General features: G+C 42.6%; 1 protein-coding gene across 2 annotated transcripts in view; it reads right to left on the reverse strand.

Moving 5' to 3' along the window:
• Nucleotides 1-949: 949 nt before the first annotated feature.
• Nucleotides 950-22114, reverse strand: part of vav3 (vav guanine nucleotide exchange factor 3) — a 93175-nt gene continuing 72010 nt past the window's right edge. For both annotated transcript variants that reach the window (XM_084566513.1, XM_084566512.1), the window contains 8 exons: nt 21968-22098; nt 19792-19857; nt 19057-19091; nt 18640-18756; nt 16082-16169; nt 15326-15455; nt 7132-7283; nt 950-5135 (listed from right to left, as the gene is read on the reverse strand). In XM_084566513.1, the coding sequence (XP_084422639.1) occupies nt 5091-5135; nt 7132-7283; nt 15326-15455; nt 16082-16169; nt 18640-18756; nt 19057-19091; nt 19792-19857; nt 21968-22098 (764 nt within the window). In that variant the 3' untranslated portion in view covers nt 950-5090. The remainder of the gene's footprint in view (nt 5136-7131; nt 7284-15325; nt 15456-16081; nt 16170-18639; nt 18757-19056; nt 19092-19791; nt 19858-21967; nt 22099-22114) is intronic.

The following is a 22114-nucleotide window of genomic DNA, read 5'->3' on the forward strand; positions in this document are numbered from 1 at the left end:
ATGTGTAAATGTGAAGTCTAGCTCTTAGGCAAACAAAATCAAGTGCTTAATTCAAAAGGTTTCCACAGGCTAAGTATTTTTGGAAGTAGTCAAACAGAACAATAAGCACAGATTCAAAGATTCAAAGATTCAACAAATGGGCACACCAGTGTCAAGTTTTTAGAGTGACGGAAGCACAGCCTTTAAGTAGAGTCCCCCGACCAATCAGTCCTTCCAGGGGCGTGGCGATGAGTCTCCCGGGGGAAATCTGCCTCACCTGTGAATGCGCCGACAGAAATGGTAGGGGCCATAACAACGACTGCAGGTGTCGCCACATGAACCCAGACTGAAATATTCTAGACACTAGCTTCTGCTGAGACCTCGTTTAGACTTAGACTTAGGGGAAATAGGGAAATTGCTTGGTCACAGTGGCTCAGCTGGACATACAAAACACTCTTGAGAACCACAAGTGAAAAGAAAAATTGAAATAACGTACAAATCTAGTAAAATAAAATGAAATAGTATGAGCAAAAATGTAAAGAATTTGCATATGCATATGAACAAATGTACAAGAAATAAAGAGAAGTAAATATATATTATGCATTTTGTCTGTCATTTTGTCTTGATCACTGTTGGTGAGTAATAACCTGGTTGGTTTGCACCTGCCTCAAGTACTAGTCATCCTGACAGGGTGTTCATTTAAAACTATTCATAAACTCAAAATTACTCTCCTCGCTCTAAACTAAAAGTGACGCCTGCAGGCACACTGTGCTCTCTAGTTACTTATGGTTTTTGTATATTGATTTTTAATTTACCCTTGAAGTGATACGGGTTGTTGTTGTTGTCTGTGAAAGAAAGAAAGAAAGTAAGAAATGTTGCTGCTTCTCTGCGTGTTCGGCCTTTTTTTTCCTTTTTATCTCCCTCTGTGGCCGTCGGGCGTGTTTTGCTCGAGTATTCAGACGCTTCAGTAAATACTGCAAACACCACCATGTGTAAAAATACATGAGTATTGGATGGTACTGTACTTTAGGCAAGATTTAGCCCAATGACAGCTGGGATAGGCTCCAGCCCCTCTCCTGCAACCCTCCAGAGGACAAGCGGTTACAGGAAATAAATGAATGCGTGTTCCATTTGTATTGTTTAAGTCTGAAGGAGCATTTTGTGTTGAGTCTAGTTTGTTAATTTGAACCATTTTGCATGCTGGGGCAGTTTGCAATACTGCGTTTTGTGCGTAACATCTTAATCTGTACTGCAGTGCTACTTTCTGTTGATGGATAGTACCTCTAATTATATTTCTATAGGTGGAGCACTTGAGGAAATGCACTCAGTTAAACGCGCAATAAACGACGCTGAGAGCCCAGCTCATTAGAAGAAGCAGTGTATATCTTTTATTATGTGCTATGTACATCATTTACAGTATGATACAGCAACAATACACGGTTATGCTACACAGTCAGGATTGCACGGTTTTAGAGTTAGGCCACAGCGGTCGGGTACCGTGGTTATGAGACATAACACTGAGCGTACAGCGAGTACAGCGTACATCTTTGGCTTCATCGGGGTTACAAGACACAGACAGAGACAGAGACGGGAGCTAAATAAATTAAAGGAGGTGTGTCGTCACGGCATGTTTTCTGCATGTATGTTCACCTCCGTTCAGCACTGAATCCTTGCAGCTGCATGAGGTCACAAGGGCAAGAGTGAAATTTAATTAATTCTGTTATCATGTCTATTAAATTATTATTTAGAGACTAGAGCCTCCCTCCTTCCTAAAGCTACCATTCTCCTCCCGGCAGCATACAGCGTACAGCGGCGGCGGCTACAGCCTACAGAGCGTGGAGGTGAGGGACAGAATACAGAGAGAAGCGGAGAGGACAGAGATTGGATGAAAGATAGATGGGGAAAGAGAGCAGTAAAGAGCGGCAGAGAAGGGAAGTGACACGGTGAGCTAGAGCGAGAGAGAGGGGAGCCGACAGAGAGATGGATGCAGCGGGGTCGCCGAGGTGAGGAGATGGTGTAATGATTAGATCACAGATACCCTTGAGCCTTCCTCCCGTCCCTCCTGCGCGCACACACACGCGCGCTAAAAAAAATAAATAAATAAAATAAAAAAGTCTGGAGGCGCCCTCAGAAGAAGGGAAGGCCTGCAGTTGTAAATGGCCCCGCTGTCAGGGTTCATCTGGGCGGAGGAGGGGTGAGTGGGAGTGGATTACCGGAGTGTGCGATTAGAGAAGCCCACTCCGGCTCTCCGGTTCCCCCAAGATGGGATAGAGATAGAGGCTGGTTTTGGATCGCACCCTAAAGACGTTACGAGTTTAATGTCTGACTGTGGCAGATATTGTGGGAAGCGGGAGGGGAAGAGAAATCCTCTTAGTGCACACAAAGTTCCCTGAATATTGGAAATGCTGAACGAAAGTCAGGAAAGATATTGTGGTGGCTGTAATTTCTTTAACAAGAAGGAAAACCTGAATCTTGTGTACTTTGGTCTCATCTTTGACGCTTCTCCTTTCCCCGCACAGTCACAGAAACATGTTTAAATCTGCTGCTGCTGCTTCCTTAAATATGGTTCACCTCCTAATCAGATGATGTCATCTCCAAACTTCAGCAAGGTGACTGCTCCGAGAGGAAGAGCTGTGTTTAGGATGCTTCCATCTAGTGGTCACTTAATGACACTGATTGTAGGATGGTGGAACAGGGAGGCGTCACGATACAGAACCGCTTTAAAATGACCCCAACTTGACAATTTTCTTCAGTCCAGAAGTTAAACAGTACAAAAAAATAATAATATTTGTCTCACATGTGGGGTGACAGGGCTGGTGGGGGGTTGTCAATGATTTTCAAACATAATGGCTTCATCATTAAGAGCATAGAAAAGCATATCTTTACAATACATCCGTACTCTGATTCACAAAATATATTTCTGCAACAATGCACAGCGGTACCAGCATAATGAAAGACATGAGGGAGGAGGGGGGAGCTCTGACCGGATGGGTTGCAGGCTGCACGAACGACGTGGTCGGCTAGGGAACGCTGCTTCTCTATATTTCACTTCTCGTATTTTATGTACACTGCACGTTAAATTAGCAGTTTGAATTAAAAGTGAAGCAATGCACGATTTAAAAAACAAAACAAACAAACAAACTGCTGTGTGTTATCTGAGGAGAAACGAGACAACTTTAAACTCAGGATTTCAGAGAACCAGTTCAAAGTAGTGTTTTGACCAACTTCACAGAAACCGGATTTTGCTCAGTGATCAGGTGACGGTTCCTGCTGCTGCCCACCGCGCAGACACGTATCGCCGACCATAAATTAAATAAAAACGTTCAGTATGTACATATTTAAAGTGAAGATGGTCTGAAAAGTTGGTTTTGCAGCAAAGAAAGAGTCCCTGCATCGCTGCACAGATGCCACCTGCTGAGGAGTCTCACCTCCCAGCTTCTGATAGTTCACTATTTTGGACCTGCCTCCTTTTTTTTTTTTGACACGAGTGCACCGTGTTCTCCTGTAAAAGTATTTATTCCTTCAAGTGTGGGAAAATCCTCTTTCACTGTGGATTAAGGAGACATAGTGCACAATATATATATATACATACATACGGGAGGCGAGGGCGGAAGGCAGAAAAAATAAAAAAGGGAGGGAAGGAGGAACGTACGAGCAGCAGAGAAAGATTTCTGAAAGCCGATGTCAGTCCTTTCAGATTCGAGCGTACTTACTCACTTAAAATGCTTTTAAAATTTGGGTTTCTTGCCAAAGCAAATGTTCAGAAGTGCTCGAAAGTTTCTGTCAAAACTGTATTTTTGAAAGAATATTTTCATGAACAGCAGTTACAGCTGAAGAGATGAAGTCTCTACCAAGAGCCGGGAAAAGTTTGATAAATTATTCTGATGCATAATCTTGAGAAAAATAAAATAGCAAATCTGACTTTATCGCCTCTCGGTGCAGTATCGTAAGAAGGCACAGATCAATCAAATGCATTATATTCATCATTCCTGTAAATAATTCAGAGGAATATGGAGACAAAAAGAAACAATCTGCCTTGTGTTTCAACTGCTTTTCTTATCTTCTTCTTAGGTTAAGGGGGGAAGGTGGCTTCCACGTCGCTCTGACAAGCCTCTAATGCCTCCAATAAGATAAACCCTCCGCGACCGGGCTCTTGTTGACAGAGCTGCCACCGATAAGACCAGAAGATCGCTAGCGCTCAAGACAACTAAAAACACGAGAGGCTGGTCTGGAGATAAAGAATGTAGGAGGTGGAAGGAAAATAGGAACAACAGCGATCAACTGCCGGCAAGTGTGCAGCGATGCTATCCCTCTCTGTCCCTCCCTCCTGTAAGAGTGTGAGTACGCGGCGATCATAATCTGAAAGAGAGGAGAGGTGGGCGGTGGGCGTGCATGAATCCGGGTCATCGAGTCATCTATAACCACCTGCATTAGTTGAACAAACATACAAGGGCAAGGTCGAAAAGTGACTCGAGCCTCGTCCGAGTGAGGAGGCGATGGAGGGAAAAAGAAAACAACAAGTTTACAGTGTGGGTCTCTTCCAGCTCTCAGGTGACTCCGTTCCCACGCTGAGTGTTGAGGAGGATGAATGGATGAGCGGATGAATGGAAGAGCGCCATTTGAGTATCTGCTTCTGACAGTTTTGGCGACGGTCGACTTGGCAAGCGGAAACAGGTGGGAGTTGTGTGTGTGTGGGGCGGTGTGGGGGAGGAGGTGGGGGCTGGAGCAGCAGCAGGCTGGGCCAGGGAGTGAAGGATGAATTATGGATGGACGGAGGAAGAGGAGGGGTGTCTGGCGAGGTCTCGTGCCCCGCTGACAGGCAAGCTGCTAGTTGGTGGAGTCGCTTAGCCGCACAGAGTCAACCAGGAATGATTGGGCATCTTCGCATCTGCAATGTACTATAGCCCTTTCCTCGCCCAAAGGCCTCAGGGATGGTTTTAGGCAACAGGGCGATGGGAGAGTGGAGGAGAGTGAAGCCGTCTGCTTTGCACTGAGAAGTAACACTGCAGCAGTGCAGCGGCTCACTCGTTCAGTCACTGTATGTGCACGTTTGCTCAGTCCACTGCTGCCGTTCTCCTTTAAATCTTGCTCTTCTTCCCATGTCGGACCTTTCACTCTTCGCCCTCTTCCACGTATGTGGATGGGAACCAGCCCACCTGAGGGAACAGAAATGGAAATAAGTCACCGAAAAGGATTTGACTGATAGCATTACCTCAACGTACTTTAGCTTGCTCTACTTGTGTTTTCCTACATTTAACTGAGTGTCAACAGCCTGTAGAGGGAGATAACATAATGAAAACTAATAAGCATTAACATCCAGGCTCGCTGTTGTTTAACATTGTATTTAGTCACTGGGTGATTTGAGCTAAATGCTAATTACAGCATGCTAACGAGATTTATCATCGTTACCTTCTTCTTGCTAACAGCTGCTAATTAGCACTAGACGCTAACGAGTGCAGGTTAGGCTAATGAAGATTATTAGCTACTAAAAGTAGGCTCCTTCACTGTAGAACTTAAAGTCAAGTGACTGTATTATCAGCCATAACATTATGACCACCTTCCTAATATTGTGTAGGTCTCCCTTGTGCCTCCAAAACAGTTGTGACTCATCAGAGAATGGACATGGGCCTTCTGAGGGTGTCCTGTGGTGTCTGGCAACAAAATGTTGTTAGTGGGGGCCTTTGAGGGGAGGGGCCTCTGTGGATCATCCCACAGATACTTGATCAGTTTGGGATCTAGTGAATTTGGAGGCCAAGTCAACACCATGTGCTGTTCTTTTATGTTTTTTTGAGTTGTTCCTGAACAGTTTTTGTGTCAGGCTGCATCCTGCTGGGGATGGCTGCTGCCATCAAGGAGTGTCATTGCTATGGGGTGGGGGTGCCTGGTCTGGTCTAGGTGGGTGCTACATGTCTAAGTAACATCCACACCAATGAATGGCAGGTCCAAAAGTTTCCCAGCAGAACACTGAACTGTCACAAGATGGTCAATGTTATTTACTTCTGCTGTCAGTGGTCATAATATTGTGGCACATCGCTGTAAGTTCTAAGGACACAATGAATGCCATGGGATATTTTATTTAAGACCAAAGTTATATGTAACCCACAGAAATGCAAATGAGCATTATCATTAAATGTGTTTTAACGGTTGTTTTACAGTGTAATTTCCTTGCAACAGTCACCTCATGTGACGTACCTTAGCTTAAAAATCTTGTACCTGGCACAACCTTTTTATATCACAAGCTTAATTAGTTATTGGGTCAAATAATTCAATTATGAGCCCTTTGACTTTAAACCTTGAACGATCAACTAAACATATTAGCAACGAGGACTTGACACTAATGCGTAATATATAAACTGATGAAATTCAAAAGCCCCAACCAATATCAGTATGTTGGGAAAGCCTGACAAGTTGGGTCAATAATATCTTTTCGTTTAACTGCAAATTTTATCGGTCTGATATGGATAACTCCAGAAAAGTGCTTTTCAATAGACAGAGGCAGCTGTTTTTCTTCCCAGCAAGTAGAACCAATTGTTTTTATTGGCTGATGGCCCTAAAGAGAGACTAACAGCTCTCCGCAGACTCTCCTCAGCCGCATCAACACACACATCGGGGCTTAGTAAGAGAGAAAAGCTTCTTTATTTACCACAGCTGTTCACGAAACACACTCACAGCGCAGGCACATTACTTACACTCACATTCAGCCTCTGAGTGGGAGTGAGTACATATATTTCCCTGCATTTAGAACCTGGACTCTCTAAACATTGTACGCCCGATTATAGAGCGTCCTTGGCATCGGCGGGGGTAATTTATGCATTTAAGTGATACAGGAGCAGCAAATGAAGCCTTCCAAGAGAAGATACTTGGAAACACAAGTGTTGCACAGGACAGACTAATGAAAAAATAGACTAAATCTGAAGATTTCCTTCCAGGTACTTGCAGACAAAAATATGTGCCAAATCTGTTATTATTCTGAAAAAGCCTGTTTTAAGCGCAACCTAAAATTGGATCGGAGAATTTAACAACCAGAAGGATTTCCAAGTAAACACAGCTAGTCTGAAAACTTCTGAAACTAAACCTGGAAGCCAGAACTTTTATTTATTTATTTTTATTTTTTTGTCTCCCCCACACACATCACTATTCACTGCCACTTACCCTGCCGTTGACTTCGCCCCTCCACCAGCCGTTGGCTCCCGACTTTGTGTATATCTTCACCACGTCCCCCTCCTGCAGCGAGAGCTCCCGGGTGTCCCGTGAACTGAAGTCGTACCGCGCTATCGCCACGCCGATCACTTTAGGAGTAAACACTGAAAAAAACAAACACATGACATTTTGTTGACTAGGTTTATGATGAGAATAAAAAAACAACAGGTTCACATTTAAAGTACACACACATACACACAGAGATGGATTGATATTTAACACATGATGATATAATTAGATATTTAAATGTGTCTGGTTATGATAAAGCCTCGTCACAGTTATTATATAATTGTCTGATGGCAATTACTTGACACAGACGTGATCATAATCATTAGTTTCCATTCACTGGTATAGAAACAGCTGGATGGAACAAATGTCATATTTCCGAAGTCTAATACCGTGACTGCTGACGGCCAAAGAAATGCAACCACTGGTGCAACCAAGCAGTCAAGGAACTACTGCAAGAACTCCTTATTTGTCAACAAAACTGTCATGATGTCTGCAACGTACACGATCAGCCAAAACATTATATTGTGTAGGTGTCCCTTGTGCCTCCAAAACAGCTTTGACTCATCAGAGAATGGACATGGAAGCTTCTGAAGGTGTCCTGTGGTGACTGGCAACAGATTGTGGGTTGAGGGGAGGGGCCTCCGTGGATTATCCCACAGATACTTGATCAGATTGAGATCTAGTGAATTTGGAGGCCAGGTTTTTCATGTTTTTTTTAGTTGATCCTAAAGCGTTTTTGTGTGTGTGCCTGTGTCAGGCTGCATCCTGCTGGGGGATGACTGCTGCCATCAAGGAGTGTCATTGCTATGGGGTTGGGGTGTCTGGTCTGGTCTAGGTGGGTGCTACATGTCTAAGTAACATCCACACCAATGAATGCCAGGTCCAAAAGTTTCCCAGCAGAACACTGAATTGTCACAAGATGCTCAATGTCATTTACTTCTCCTGTCGGTGGTCATAATGTTGTGGCTGATCGCTGTATGTACACATTAATAATGCTTTTGCTCTCTGTAGTTAAAGTATATATTGGAAACATATTGGAAATTGTGGGTTTCTAAAACAAAAAAAGGAAGAAATGTCCAAAGATACACAACACATAACTTGCCTCTAAAGGATTTTAGAGCATCAAATCAACAAATGCATTACAAATAAAAGTACATATGAGCTAGTTTGAAGAATGTATGGAAGATTTTATGTTGAAATTTATTAAAAGATTTACATTGTAGGACTAAAATTACATCCACTAAGGGATGGTCCATCATTTAACTGCTAATCAGACCATCAGCAGCTAAATCCAGGTACTCTGTCTTAAAAACCAGTGCAGGATTTATTCTTAACAATAAAAGAGAAGTATAGCCCCTTTACAACATATAGTTGTGTAGCCCACAGCTTTACTTGAAGCAGCGGAGTGTTCTGACAGCAGCGTGTGTGAGATTAGATGTCTCCTGTCGAGGAGACGGCACTGTGAGAGACAGATGTGGAGCAGGTTAGCTAGTTACCACTGCTCCATCCCACCCTGCCGGCTTCCTTCCTTTCCAGACGCTGACTGGTGGGTCGGACTGGGCCGAGCTGACAGGTGGAAATGGAATGTCAGACCTCTACAACCTGGCCGTGGGGATAGAATATCTAATATAGAGGAGCTCTGTGTATTTGGACACTTCCACCTTTATTTTTTGACGGACAGACACACACACATAAGAACACAACCAGACTCAGCCGCACAAACCTCCCCAAAACATCTCACACGGCGCTCTCTTCTCGAAAATGTTTCTGTGTCACATGCAACAATGTACACGCACAAACCCACACACCGTACGTACGGACATGCATGACTAAAACACACAGCACACCTGCTCCCCACACGCGAGGTGACATGTATGTGCAGCTATGTAAGAGGGGAGGTGTGCGGTGCGGACGAAGCTACATGACAGGATGTCAAGGCTGAGATTCATGTGATGATGTGAAACGCACTGAGCTACAGCCAGCATGCACAGCAGCCCCCGACATAAAAGGGAGGGAAGAAACGGTACTGAAAGAGACGGACAGAGAGAAGCGATACCTGTACCTGACCAGAAGGGAGCAGAGGAAGGAGGTACAAAGCTGTAGCCGGCAGGAGTTAGAAGAGAGAGGCCGCAGAGCAATGGGGCTATGGCAGGCCAGGCAGGGGGGGGCGGCGGAGATATGCGAGAGGGGACAGGGCAGGGGATGGGGGCAGGGATGGTAGAAGAGGAGAGAGAAGCAGAAGAAGGAGAAAAAATAAAACATGTTTTTTTTGTAAAAAAAAAAAAAAAAAGAAAAAAATCCTTTTTTCAGATGTATAAAGGACACAGTCGCAGCTTGATAAAAAATAAATGGCGACAGGCGCAGGGGGAGCGCCAGCGAGTGATTCTTCATCTACAGCCACTGGTAGCAGCTCCGTCGCCGATGTGGTTAATTAATTTGTGGCCCTGAGAGCATTTGCACAGTTTGCCGTAATGCGGGTACACTCTAATTAGAAATACACATTTTTAACTCAAACACGAGGGATCAAAAGCGCGACGTCTTTAAAATTAAAAGATGGAATTTTGGTGCCTTACGTCTGCGGTCTCGTGTAGCTCAGTGTTTTACCGGTTGCTGCTGTTTAAACTCTATCATCAGTACATAAATGTACATGATACGAATAAAAAAACAAAAAAATACATTCACACTTAGTTTAAACCCTTATAAAGTGTTTCTCTGTCATGTTTAGTTACAAATTGTTCCTATAAGTACAGTTTTTACGCCTTTATTTCATAGTGCAAACGGAGGCATAACATTATGACCATCTTCCTAATATTGTGTAGGTCTCCCTTGTGCCTCCAGAACAGTTGTGACTCATCAGAGAATGGACATGGGCCTCCTGAGGGTGTCCTGTGGTGTCTGGCAACAGAATGTTGTTAGTGGGAGCCTTTGAGGGGAGGGGCCTCTGTGGATCATCCCATAAATACTTAATCAGTTTGGGATCTAGTGAATTTGGAGGCCAGGTCAACACTTTGTGCTGTTGTTTTGAGTTGTTCCTAAACCGTTTTTGTGTGTGTGTCTGTGTCAAGGAGTGTCATTGCTATGGGGTGGGGGTGCCTGGTCTGGTCTAGATGTAACATCCACATCAATGAATGCCAAGTCCAAATGTTTCCCAGCAGAACATTGTCATTTACTTCTCTTTTCAGTGGTCATAATGTTATGCCTGATCAGTATACGTCAACTGCATCAACAGTATCAGTCCCACCTGTAGCTGAGATCAGTTCATCTTGGCTTTTCTCGTCTATCGCTGCTACAACTTCTTGATTTTTCATTAACATTCTTGTGTTGCTTGTTAATGGAGGATGACAGAGAACATGCAGTGTAGTAGTAGCAACAGTTTCATTTTGGTATATTTATAAAGACGATGATGTAGCTGTTATATCTTATCAGAGATCAGAGAAGTTTATTTCATATTCCACTAACACGCTACATTCCTATGGTATGTTAATTGTTTGTGGGATTTTGTCTATACTGCCTTTGTCCTGCATTCAGCTTGAAAAACAACCCATCAGAGACCCTGCATTTGTGTTTCTATCTGTCTTCCAGTTACTTTGCACTGGCACAGGAACAAGCTAAAGGCATTGATCCGGTTCCAGCAACGTTGGCAGTGCGAGTGCCTTGCACCGGGGAAATAGAACCTCTAACCCTGAAAGTATTAGTACCTTAGTTGTCGCGCATCAATTCGAGTCCACTGGATTATTTTGGAATGTAAGGTTGGCAGGAGTACAGTCGGGACAAACCGCTGATGCTCAAAAGCTTCAGCTCAATAGTGTTGCTGAGTAGAAATATAGATGAGGCTAAGAGCTCAATAAGGACAGCTGGCTTAAATGGATGGCAGTGAATTATTTTTGCCCAGAAAAGTTTGAACCAGGGTGAAGGAAACAGATGGAAACCTGATGTGTTGTATTTGGAAGGGATTTAACATATGCAAAACAATTGAAATGATTAATAAGACAGAAAAAGAAGCTTTAGGATTACAAGAAGTTGCAGAACTACGAGAAAATACCAAATTGACACAAATTGGTATGAGGCGACTATAAACATCCTCCATCGTATTGGTTATTGTACAGTGGAGTTACCAATATTGTTTTATGTTAGAATAAAGTGGTTTATTTTGATTTACTATGCTTAATAAACCATTTATTGTTTGCTATGTGCAGTCCATTATTGCCAACAACCAGGACTTTAAATTTATCATAACTTATTTTATTTGTGAGATTTGCTCCTTTCCTTAAAGCACTGCTCCAGTCTACCCCCACAGACGTTTCCAAATCCAGCCCTGCATACAAGCCTGCGCTTCAGCCACAGGGAATAGAAAATCTAATCCCCACAATGGCAGATAAATGCCCAAACTTTATGAAAAATTGCGCCGCTCCCAACAATACTGCTGGCAAGTTAACTGGCCTGGGTTATTGATATGCTGCGAGCAGAGCAGAGCTCCAGTGGTTTTTAAAATGAATACTAATCAGCGCACTGAGAGACAGCTCAGCAACCCCTAATGGTGTCTAGGTATGAGCAATATGAAGAGGGATCGCCCTCCACTTCAAACAGCCACCGAAACACCAGCTGCATTTTACATGCTTCATTTTTGCAAAATCTGATTTGTGGACCACACCGGAATACACAATGTGAGCGGCCCGACTAATCGAGGAGACTGAGAGCTCACGCATACACATGCGCTGCATCGTTTCACAAGAGATTGAAGATGAGAATCCAATCAGCAGACCAGTGTCCCACACACAGGGTTTAGCTGAGACTGTTCCATATATATTTATGTTTCGGTAATGTTGCTTTGACTATCATTTAGTTTCGTCATCGTCAAAGCTGTCTAAAAAGCGTTAATTGGGAGTTTCCCCGCAGTGTTCTGGGAAGACAGAAATCAAAACAAGAGTCATTTTAAAAGTGAAAAGGGAGAAAATGAAGCCTGCACACCGGGAGCAGGCTGCCGACAAGACAGAGGACCTCGGCGGAACAAAACAAATTTGGATCGGAGCTGTCTCGACTTGTGTTTTGAAGCCGAGTTCGAACAACAGGCATCGCTTTAGAACAACCAGCAGCAGCAGCAGCAGCGACGTGCAATCTGTTCACATTTCTCCTGCTTGAAACGTAATCGTCTGCAAGACAGGGGCTTTTATTTTCCACTACAAGCAGCGGCGTGCAGGCTTCAAAAAGAAAGCTCACTTCACAACTAATTGCGATATGTCATACATGTTCTATTAAGGAACATGTTACTGACAGACTGGATTTGATACTAAAACAGTCAGCTTACATGGGCGAATTTGTATCTTTTAAAGAACTTGAGCACTGTCAAATTTGGGCATTTAAACCTCTTGTTTGTGAGGAATATGACTGAAAATCCTTATCAGGCAAGTCAATGAAACAAAGAAAATAAAAGGAATTCAAACGACATGAATATATTCTCACCTTTTGCCTTTTTTACTCCTTAGAAACACCTTTCAACACAAACTAACACTAGAAAAAACACTTTTTTTGTCACTGAAATGTATATATTCACCCCTGAGTTGGCATTTTGACAATGCTCTGCTATTCTATCTGTTGCTCCACTTCAAAACATTGACTCATTAAGCTCTCAGTTCAAACACTCCACACCTGTTCACTTCCAAATCAGAAAGCAAAAAAAAACATCAGCAAAAAAAAACATCTGACATCTCACTTCCATTCAGCGCCAATAAATAACATGTGAATGCTGAGAGGGATCAGGTTAGTAGCGGTAATGACTGACAAAGTCGCAGAGTCGAGCGGGAACAGCAGCTGCATGCATAAATAATCATCGGCGTGCTTCACTGCAGTTTTACCCTTCAGAAGTGTCGGCGACAACAGCCGCTTTGTCTTGAGGTGTTGCGGATTCGTTCGCAACCGAACAAACAGCTCAGTCTTAACACGGGATAAGGAAGAAAAAAATAAATCGCGCTGCTTAAATCTTAGCGCTAAAAACCGAATGATAGCAAACCTCAACATCGCAACTTCTTGGAGCTCTGGCTGCAAGATTTAAGGTTGAGACTTGACATTTCAGTAATATCGCATCAGTATCATTTTAACTTAAGTGTATGATGAGTCTTCTTGTGAACGGTCTAAGATAGTAATATTAAAGGTACAGAATGAAACGTCTTCTGGCAGCAATGGTAATTACACAAACACTGCTGACACACGAGTACATCAACAATCCAGTTAGTAACTTCTCTTCTTTGAGCACTCTCCATTAAATGAATTAGTTAATGAACTTAAATCTGCATAATGAGGCAGAAATGCACAAAGAAATAAATACACTGATAAATACATAAACAATAAAAATGTAGCGATTAATGCTATAATAGACGATTAAACTGGAAAGTAAGTAGGAGAATTAATACATAAATAATTAACAAAAAAATGTCAATTTTTATAAAATCATTAATGCCTCTATTTAATTTTGGTGCAGTTCACAAACAATATGGGAACCTGCTCATCAAATTATTGTTCAACAGCGCCTCTAGTGGTGAAAAACCTTGCCGAACAGCTTTAAGGAACTGAACATAGACACCCAAAAATAAAGGCAAAATTCAATAAATAGAATTTATATAAAAACTCCCACAATCATCAGCTAATGTCTTCATCCAGTTGTGGTAAATTGAAGGAACATGTTATTTTGGAGGGGTTGTTTGTGGGTTGTTTCTATCTGCCAGATCGGCTGAAGAGGCACATTAATTGCCTCAATGTTCATTTGAGTCATTTCTTAATTAATTTTTGACTATAATTGACTCTGACATTCATTGAAAATGTGTAATATTTGTAGCTTTTGTTTTTTACGCAGCAGCCTCAGTCATTCTCTTAGTTGCTGTAGACTCCTGCATAATCCGTCTTCAGCTGTGGCAAACCAATCAGAGCTGGCTGATGCAAATCACATCGCTACCAGTGCTGAAATGTCACCACAGACGCATTTAAAACTGATATGCTGTGAAATACAGGGTGATTTACCTACTGACAGATGTCCGTTGATATTAATTGCACAGCTTTAACTAATAAATTAATGTAATAACTTCTGCAGCGGTATTGTATATCATTAGCATAAATGTCACAAGCATTTATGCTTTGCCTAGTTTTTGTTCATTTCAAAGTTAATGATGAGAAAATACACACTCAGCCGAGGGAATATTACATAGTCCTTGACGTAATAAGTAGATAAACCAAAAATGTGAGTGACCAGATACATTTAAAAAGAATAATTGAGCTTCACTCACAGTGGCAGTAAAATTAGTCTTAAATCATGTGTAAATTTGACTTTTTAGTAAAATTAAACATTTAATAAAACTAATTAAGTGTGCAAAATAATACAAGTCAGATGTTAAATTAAAAAAAAGGATATAATAATGGATGATAATATAAACTGGATTCTATCAAGTTAGATTATAAATTGTCGTGGATGCCCGACCAGATTGTCCTGCTCACCCTCAAATCTATTCGATTTGATCTTCAGTAATCGCCCAGAGAGTGTTATCAACTCTAATGATATGCTCAGTGGATTCTCCAGCCACCGTCTGACAGTCGAGTCAAAACCAATTAATGTCAGAGGACGCTGGACTGTTTTTTAACAAACAGCTACACAACTCTTTCAAGTCAGCGAAAGATGCTTCGAAGTGAATTAAAGCTGTAAGTGGCAGAGTCGGGAAGGATGGCAGATGGGAAAAACAAAAAATAAAGCAACAATTAGAAGCAGCAGTACTGTTAACAAAGAAGGGAATGGCTTACTACATGTATAACTTTCAGTTTAGTCAAACAGAAACTTCATTGGCAAACATCAAATTTAATTATTTTTTTCTGTTTGTGCATATTATGCGGTTGTAAAAATAGCTGCAGCCCCAGTCATGCTGGGAACTTAAAGGTACCACTAGGATACCTGCTCTTTAAAAAATTGCTCCACAGCGCCTCTAGTGGTCAAAAACTTTACCGACCAGCTTTAAGGAATCAAACATAAATACCTAAACGTTAAGCGAGATATGATAACAAAGACAAAAGCTGTCACCATCCAGTTGTGGTATTCTAAATTGAAGGAATTTGGTGGATTTTTTTTTTTTCTATTCTCAGTGATTCTTTGTCCACTTACTGTTGCTACCGGATCGGTTGAAGCGGCGCATAGCAGCGTTCTCCGGTTCCCGGTAAGGAAACTGCAGCGTGGTGTCCAGACTCCTAAAACCTTCTCTCAGGGAGTGGTGTTTGTAGTACTCAATCAGCTCCTAAACACGTACACAAACATACACACGAATGCATTTAAAAACAAGTTTGCAGTCGTTTGCATTTGTTTGTCCAGTATGTCACATTACTCTAGCAATATCAGTTTGGAAAGCTGCTAAAAATTACATATTTATAAATGTTTGTTTTCAGCTGTTGTGACAGTTGTCGTCATGAAACATCTGTACCATTTGCATATCCGTCAAATCATGAGGAGCATGCTTGAATCTAATTATTACTGCAATACCCACTGCTTTTAATTTCCTCTAAGTGTGGAAGCACTTTGCAAAACAAATCATTTTCACATGCTGAGTATACATTTGAGTTTATTTACCATCACATTTCTTTCGCACTTTCTAATGAGATGCAGCAGAATTTTAATTTGAGTAAAGAAAATACAGTCCTGGCTTTAAAAAATAGTGCATCTTTCCAATATAAACTGAACCTATTCACTATAATGCAGGAGCCTTCAGGCCAGTATAAACCTGGTTCTAATCATGGCTATTTTTGTGCACATTTCTAAAGTAAAATTCCGGTTTTGACACTTCATTAAGTCAACATGATGATTTATTTATGAATTGCAGTGGTGGATATTAAAAGAAAAAAAAGAAAACAGGCTGAAAAGACTCACTAATATGCTCCTGAACTTCTTGTTCTCTGCAATGTAGAAGCAGCCCTCCTTGGTCAGGATCTTTATGTGCTTCACGTCGTTGTTGTACCTGTGGGCCATTGAATAAGTTATGAGTGTAATTTCCCTCTCTGATCACCGCCATCGATCGGTGGCTGGCCCCTGGCCCCTGTGGAGAGCCCGGCCACTGCAGTAATGCATAGGCTCCCAAAGGTTGGTGAATGATGGGTGGTCAGGAGTGCATGTGGGCATTCACTGGCGCTACATGTTTGTGTTTGCATTAACAGGGAGGCTGATGGGGGTCCTGGGCTGCAGGAATAACACTAGGAGTTTCGTCATTCAGTGTTGCTTAATCAGCAACACTGCTGCAACAATACGCCTTTTTCTGTTCCATCTAGCAATTTTGTTGAATGTGTCACAACTCAGGTGAAAATTGGTGCAATCCTTGCTATTATTTTTGTGTTTGGGCTTTTTTTTTCCTTTTCTTTTTTTAGAAATGCAGCAGTGCTCGGATGAAAATAATACAGATTAACCTGCGGAGAACCTGACACTTTAGACCCGAGAAGAAATCGTTTTAGACCTAATAAGAGGTCAAAGGTCAAAAAGAGGACCTTATTTCTGGCATAAAATACAATCGTTTACTCACCCATATAACTTTTGTGTAATTTGTAGTCGTTCGGGAGACATTTAGATCTGCGTATATCCATATAGTGGGAGTGACTGGGGCACCGAAACACAGCCTCTAAATAACGCATTATCTGCCGCGAAACTCATTAATTTCACCAATATTTTGTTATTGTACACTAGTGCTATTCCCCGTTGAGTCCAGAGCACCCGCGACGGTCGGCTTGTTTACCTGTAATTTGCTACTGCTAGTTTTTTGCAACATGGCTGAATATTTTTCAAATTCTGAGGTTGTCGACGAACCATAACAGTGGCAAATTATGAGATGACATCATCCAGGTCAGAGGTTAGTAGGTCAATCTACAGACCCTGGATGATGATAACAGGTAACTCCGGACTCAACGGGGAATAGCACTAGTGTATCATAACAAAATATTGGTGAAATGAACGAGTTTCGCTGCAGATAATGCGTTATTTAGAGGCTGCGTTTCGGTGCCCCAGTCACTCCCACTATATGGATATACACAGGTCTAAATATCTCCCAAACGACTACAAATTACACCAAAGTTATGTGGGTGAGTATTTAATGTTAGAAATAAGGTCCAGGTTGTAAAAAACAGTAGTTCCCCTTTAAGGCTACGCAAAGCTTGGTTAAACATCTGCCCCGGCTGCAGCCACATATTTGTCATGCAGTCATAGAGCCGTATCAGCCTCTTCATCTCTTCATTCTCAGCAACACAGCAACTGAACATACTGGATTTTCTCAAAACATTTCTTAATCATCAACAAAATACAGCATCTGACGCACGAAATGTAATTGAAGTTCTAAATTTTAAACCATTTTCTTAATGTTGAAGTTGTGACAACCTGTAGATGTATGCATGTAGACTTACTTTAAATCTCTTACAAGGTCTTCTCTAAATTTTTAAAGAGCTAAATATACTGTCTACTCCGTGGCTAGGACAATGTGTGTGGCTACTTTTGCGCTTGGAGAATATGGCGAGTTAAAAAGCAACAGCTTAATTCTTGGAGAACTGGAGACTCGTGGCTATTTGGACAACACCATCAAAAATCCTCGGCTACGGCGGACAGGGGAACGTAGCAGAGGACATTTCCACTTTTCAAATAATCGTTCCCACAGCTGCGTAGTGTGTCTCTTTCTACCCCGCGTTCTCTCTTTCAAGGGAAGGTTTTAATAACCTTGAACAGTCTCACATTAATTTTCTCCTCCATTCAGAGCTCAAAGTCTGCGCGCACACATGCAATTAAGACTTCAGCGCAGATGGAACATGAAGGCGCTGCGAGCGGTCCTTTCCGCGAGAGGGAAAGAAAAAAAAAGTTGAATTAAGTTTAAAGGAATGTTTTGGGGCGCCTGCGGAGAAGCACGCTTACTCTTCGTGGAGGAAAAGTATTCCGGCTCAGTGAGAGACGGCGGCTCTCTTTTCGAAAGATAAGTCACAAAGATCGGTGGGGTCACTGGCAAACCAAGGTTCTTTGTTAACTCCTCATTAGCGAGATTAAAATGGCCGAGTGCTTCTAATAATAACCCGCTAAGATTGTTTTTGTGGGTTTTAGGTCAAGCTATAATGAATGCTATCGCGTGCCGGGAGTGAGACGCTGCACCGTGATTAGCATAGTTTGGTCAGACACTATTGTGGTTAACCGCACTCCAAGCCTCAGAGGAGGACCACATCAACCTCTCCAGCCTGCTGTAAATCTGTCAGTCATGCTATGTGGTACAGCCGGGAGTTACATCTGGTCAATACTGTGGTTTGGCTAAAGGCATCTGATGAATCTAACAGACCGTGCAGCCACAGAGAAGCAGGAAAACCATGGACACGCTCGTGATGCTACTTAAATATTACTTTCGTAGCCACTTTCATAGATTATATTTAAGTGAAATTAGTTAAATCCAAGACATTAACCTCTTCACTTACTTTATGCTGATGGCGTACTCTGTGAACTCTTTGCTGCGATGGCGGACCAGGTAGGTGCTGTTGACCCTGTTGATGAGTTCCGCCTCTGCTTGGAGCCTCTCCATGGGGCCGGCAAACCTACAACACAAGAGCAAGAAATTAAACAGTAAAAACGCAAAAAAACTAAACCTGGCAGATTTAAAACTCATTATGTTCTTGAATGAGACACTCTGGAGCTATTGGCCATCTTCATACCGTACCTTGATGGCATTGGCCCGGTGTGATAGCTGTTAAATTTGCCTACGCTTCCAGGTTATATCTGATTTATTCCTACAAATAAATCTGCGATTTCTTAAATCTCTTATGAGCCTGGAGAAGACTTTGCCCTCTATAATAAGCTGTGATGGAGGAACAAAAGGAGATGTTTTGTGAACGTACCAAGGTTGAGAGGAGTAGTCGACGGGCTTCGGGACCTGGAGCAGAGACCAAAAGAGGGACTTTTGTTATTTTCACCAGGCTTATCCGATGACATACACAATAAAACCCAAAGCTTGGCACCAGTTCCGCAGCGACTGCGTTTTAAGCTGATGTTCTTCTCTTCAGGAAAATAAAAAAAACACATGATTTTTACCCTGTACAGCCTCTATAAAAGCAGCTTGACGCTCTTTTTATCTTTACAACAGAGAGACGTGGTGATAATAGTTTATTATCTACTCGAGGCATCGCATTGCTGAAGCAGCTGAGCAGAGTCTGACTTTCATTTTATCTAATGGACATGACGATCCAGCGGAGAACTGAACAAAACAAGCAAGATACGTAGTTCACCCCTCCTTCCAAGCTTTCTATTTGTATTTATTTTTGTATAACAGGAGGTCTTCCTTGTTCCTTGACTTTCATATTATGCAAACTAAACTGTTCTTCTATCATTTCCTTCTTTTTGATAAACAAATTACACAGTGAACTGCCTTAACTTCACAAAACAAGCCAATTTCCTTGTGCTCGGAACAGAAAAAAAACCCAGGGGCTGTATTTCTTTCTCTACCAGGTATATTACGAACCTCCCTCTACCCCGCAGGAATTCCCCAACCCCGCATTGGGGGAAACGCACGTTGCATTTGTATGCGCTAATACGAGCTGCTTCTGCAGACAGGACCAGAAGGAAATGCTACTTACACACGGGCAAGGCTTCACAGCATCGCTTGGGAAGAAGCCAATCTCCTTCGTCGACAGGATTTTGCCCTGAAACCACAGAGAGATGATTGCGTTACGCACATCTGGCCGACTACTGTATGTCTCCACAATTCAGGAACAATTAGCACAAGTTTAAAGCAGCAGTTAACTACGGCTGAAATACTGCCTGGCAGGAAGAGAAAGAAAAAAAGAGAGAGAGTTCCTTATTCCTCCCATGGTGATGACTCTTAAAGATCAGGGCCTTGATCCATCAACGCTGTGGAAGGCCGGCATCTACGTGACTACTGTATTAACGTAATGTGATAAGAGTACAGTATGTTATTTCTGCCACTGATCAAAGTGGCAATGAATCATTGTCCTCATCAGTGCAGACAATGTGACTCACTCGCTCGCTCAAATGGGATAATGTTGGGTTTCAATCACACTAGGTTTAGTCATGTCTGTTCATGTCTAATGATACAGCTGCACACAAAGTAATGCTGTTTGCTCACGTACTAATCTACTTGCTTCAGTGCCTCAGCTACACGTGCGTCTGCTGCAGCTAAACGTTGCGGGGTAGCCCGGCTCTGGTATCCACCGTGAAAGCAATCAGACTTAAAGTACATTTTTAACCGATCAGCCACAACATTAAAACCACCGACAGGAGAAGTGAATAACACTGACCGTATGGTGACAATACTTGGACCTGGCATTCGTGGCATTTTGTGTCAGGATGCAGCCTGACACAAAAATGCTTTAGAAACAACTCAAACCTTCAAACCTGAAGAACAGCACGAGGTGTTGACCTGGCCTCCAAATTCACTAGACCCCAAACTGATCAAGTATCTGTGGGATGATCCGCAGAGGCCCCTCCCCTCAACCCTCAAATCCTGTTCCCAGACACCACAGGACACCCTCAGAAGGCCCATGTTTTGGAGGCTCAACGGAGATCTACACCATATTAGGAAGGTGGTCATAATGTTATGGCTGAAAGTCCTGAAACGTTTCATATATACCTTCAATAAAAGAGCATAATTATTGAGAAAAATAAAGGATAAAAACACGATGTCACTATATCTGTAGTAAGAAAACAAACATGCAGCTGCGTGGTGACTGTCCCGTCCTGACAGCCGCCTTCCCAATTAGATTTTGATGTTTTACGGGGGGGGGGGGGGGGGGGGTGAGGTGCTAGGTGTTAATTACTGTAACGGTCTGAGGCAGCTGGGGACAAGTGTTTTTATTGGATATTTCAGGCCCCAGCCATGATCTCACACCCCACGCTAAGCCTGTTTAGTCACTGTCCCGGTCACCGCCCGCCACGTCGCCGCCACACATTTGGCCACAGAGTCCTTGAGCAAAGTCCCGCTCTCCGCCGCATCCTCGCTCGGAGTTTGATAACGATTATAGCTGGTAACATTGACAGAGCAAACAGATGGTCGCCGCTGAATGAAATGAAATTACGCTGATCGATTCTATTTGTCACACACACACACACACACCCCCGGAACAGAAATGATTATGGTCTGCTGGCTACAAAGGTGATGGATATTGAATGTTTGCCGACTGCGGGGACGTAGCCGCCTCCAGTGGAGCTTTCACCGCGCGCTTAATTGAATTCTTTATCTATTTTATCTGTTTTGTATTTAATGTAGTGGGATGTTTGTTGGCTTCCTCATTACCAGATTAGAACACAGAACCGTTCTCAGGCCTGAGGTGGATTCTTACATCTCGCGTAATTATTCCGACGACTTTTTTCAACCTCTCTCCGTCACACGTGCGCGCTAAGTGGCGACGATACATCATATTTCCAAGAAACAACTTATCTTTTCTCCTCTGGCAACTACACATGCTTTTCCACATAAAAACAATAATGCATTACTTCCTTATGAGCTTTATTGTGTGCATAATCGTCTGTGGGGGTCAACCTGTTGCTAAGAATCTCATTTGCTCATGCAGCTTGTCAACAAGAAACAGGGATTACACCGGACCAGATGCAAACACGGGTGTAAAATGTCTAATTTGTATATCATGAAAACTGTTTCATAAAACAAGCTGGTTAGTAACAGTGCTGACTTCCTGATAACATCAGTCTAAAACACATTATAAAATACCACATGGGGGTAAAGGTTAGAAGGACTGATCGCTAAATAAGCGATTAAGAGATAGCGTGACCTCTGACCTGCCACCAGGGGCTGTGAAGGTCGGCGCAGATTAACTCGATGATGTCGCCCGTCTGGATGTTGAGCGGCGGGCCGGAAGTGGGGCTCGGCACGCCGAAGTAGTTCCTGATCACCAGCATCTTGGGCAGACCTGCGGGACGGAACGA

Source organism: Chelon labrosus (genome assembly GCF_963514085.1).
Source record: "Chelon labrosus genome assembly, chromosome: 18".
Classification (NCBI taxonomy): Eukaryota; Metazoa; Chordata; class Actinopteri; order Mugiliformes; family Mugilidae; genus Chelon; species Chelon labrosus.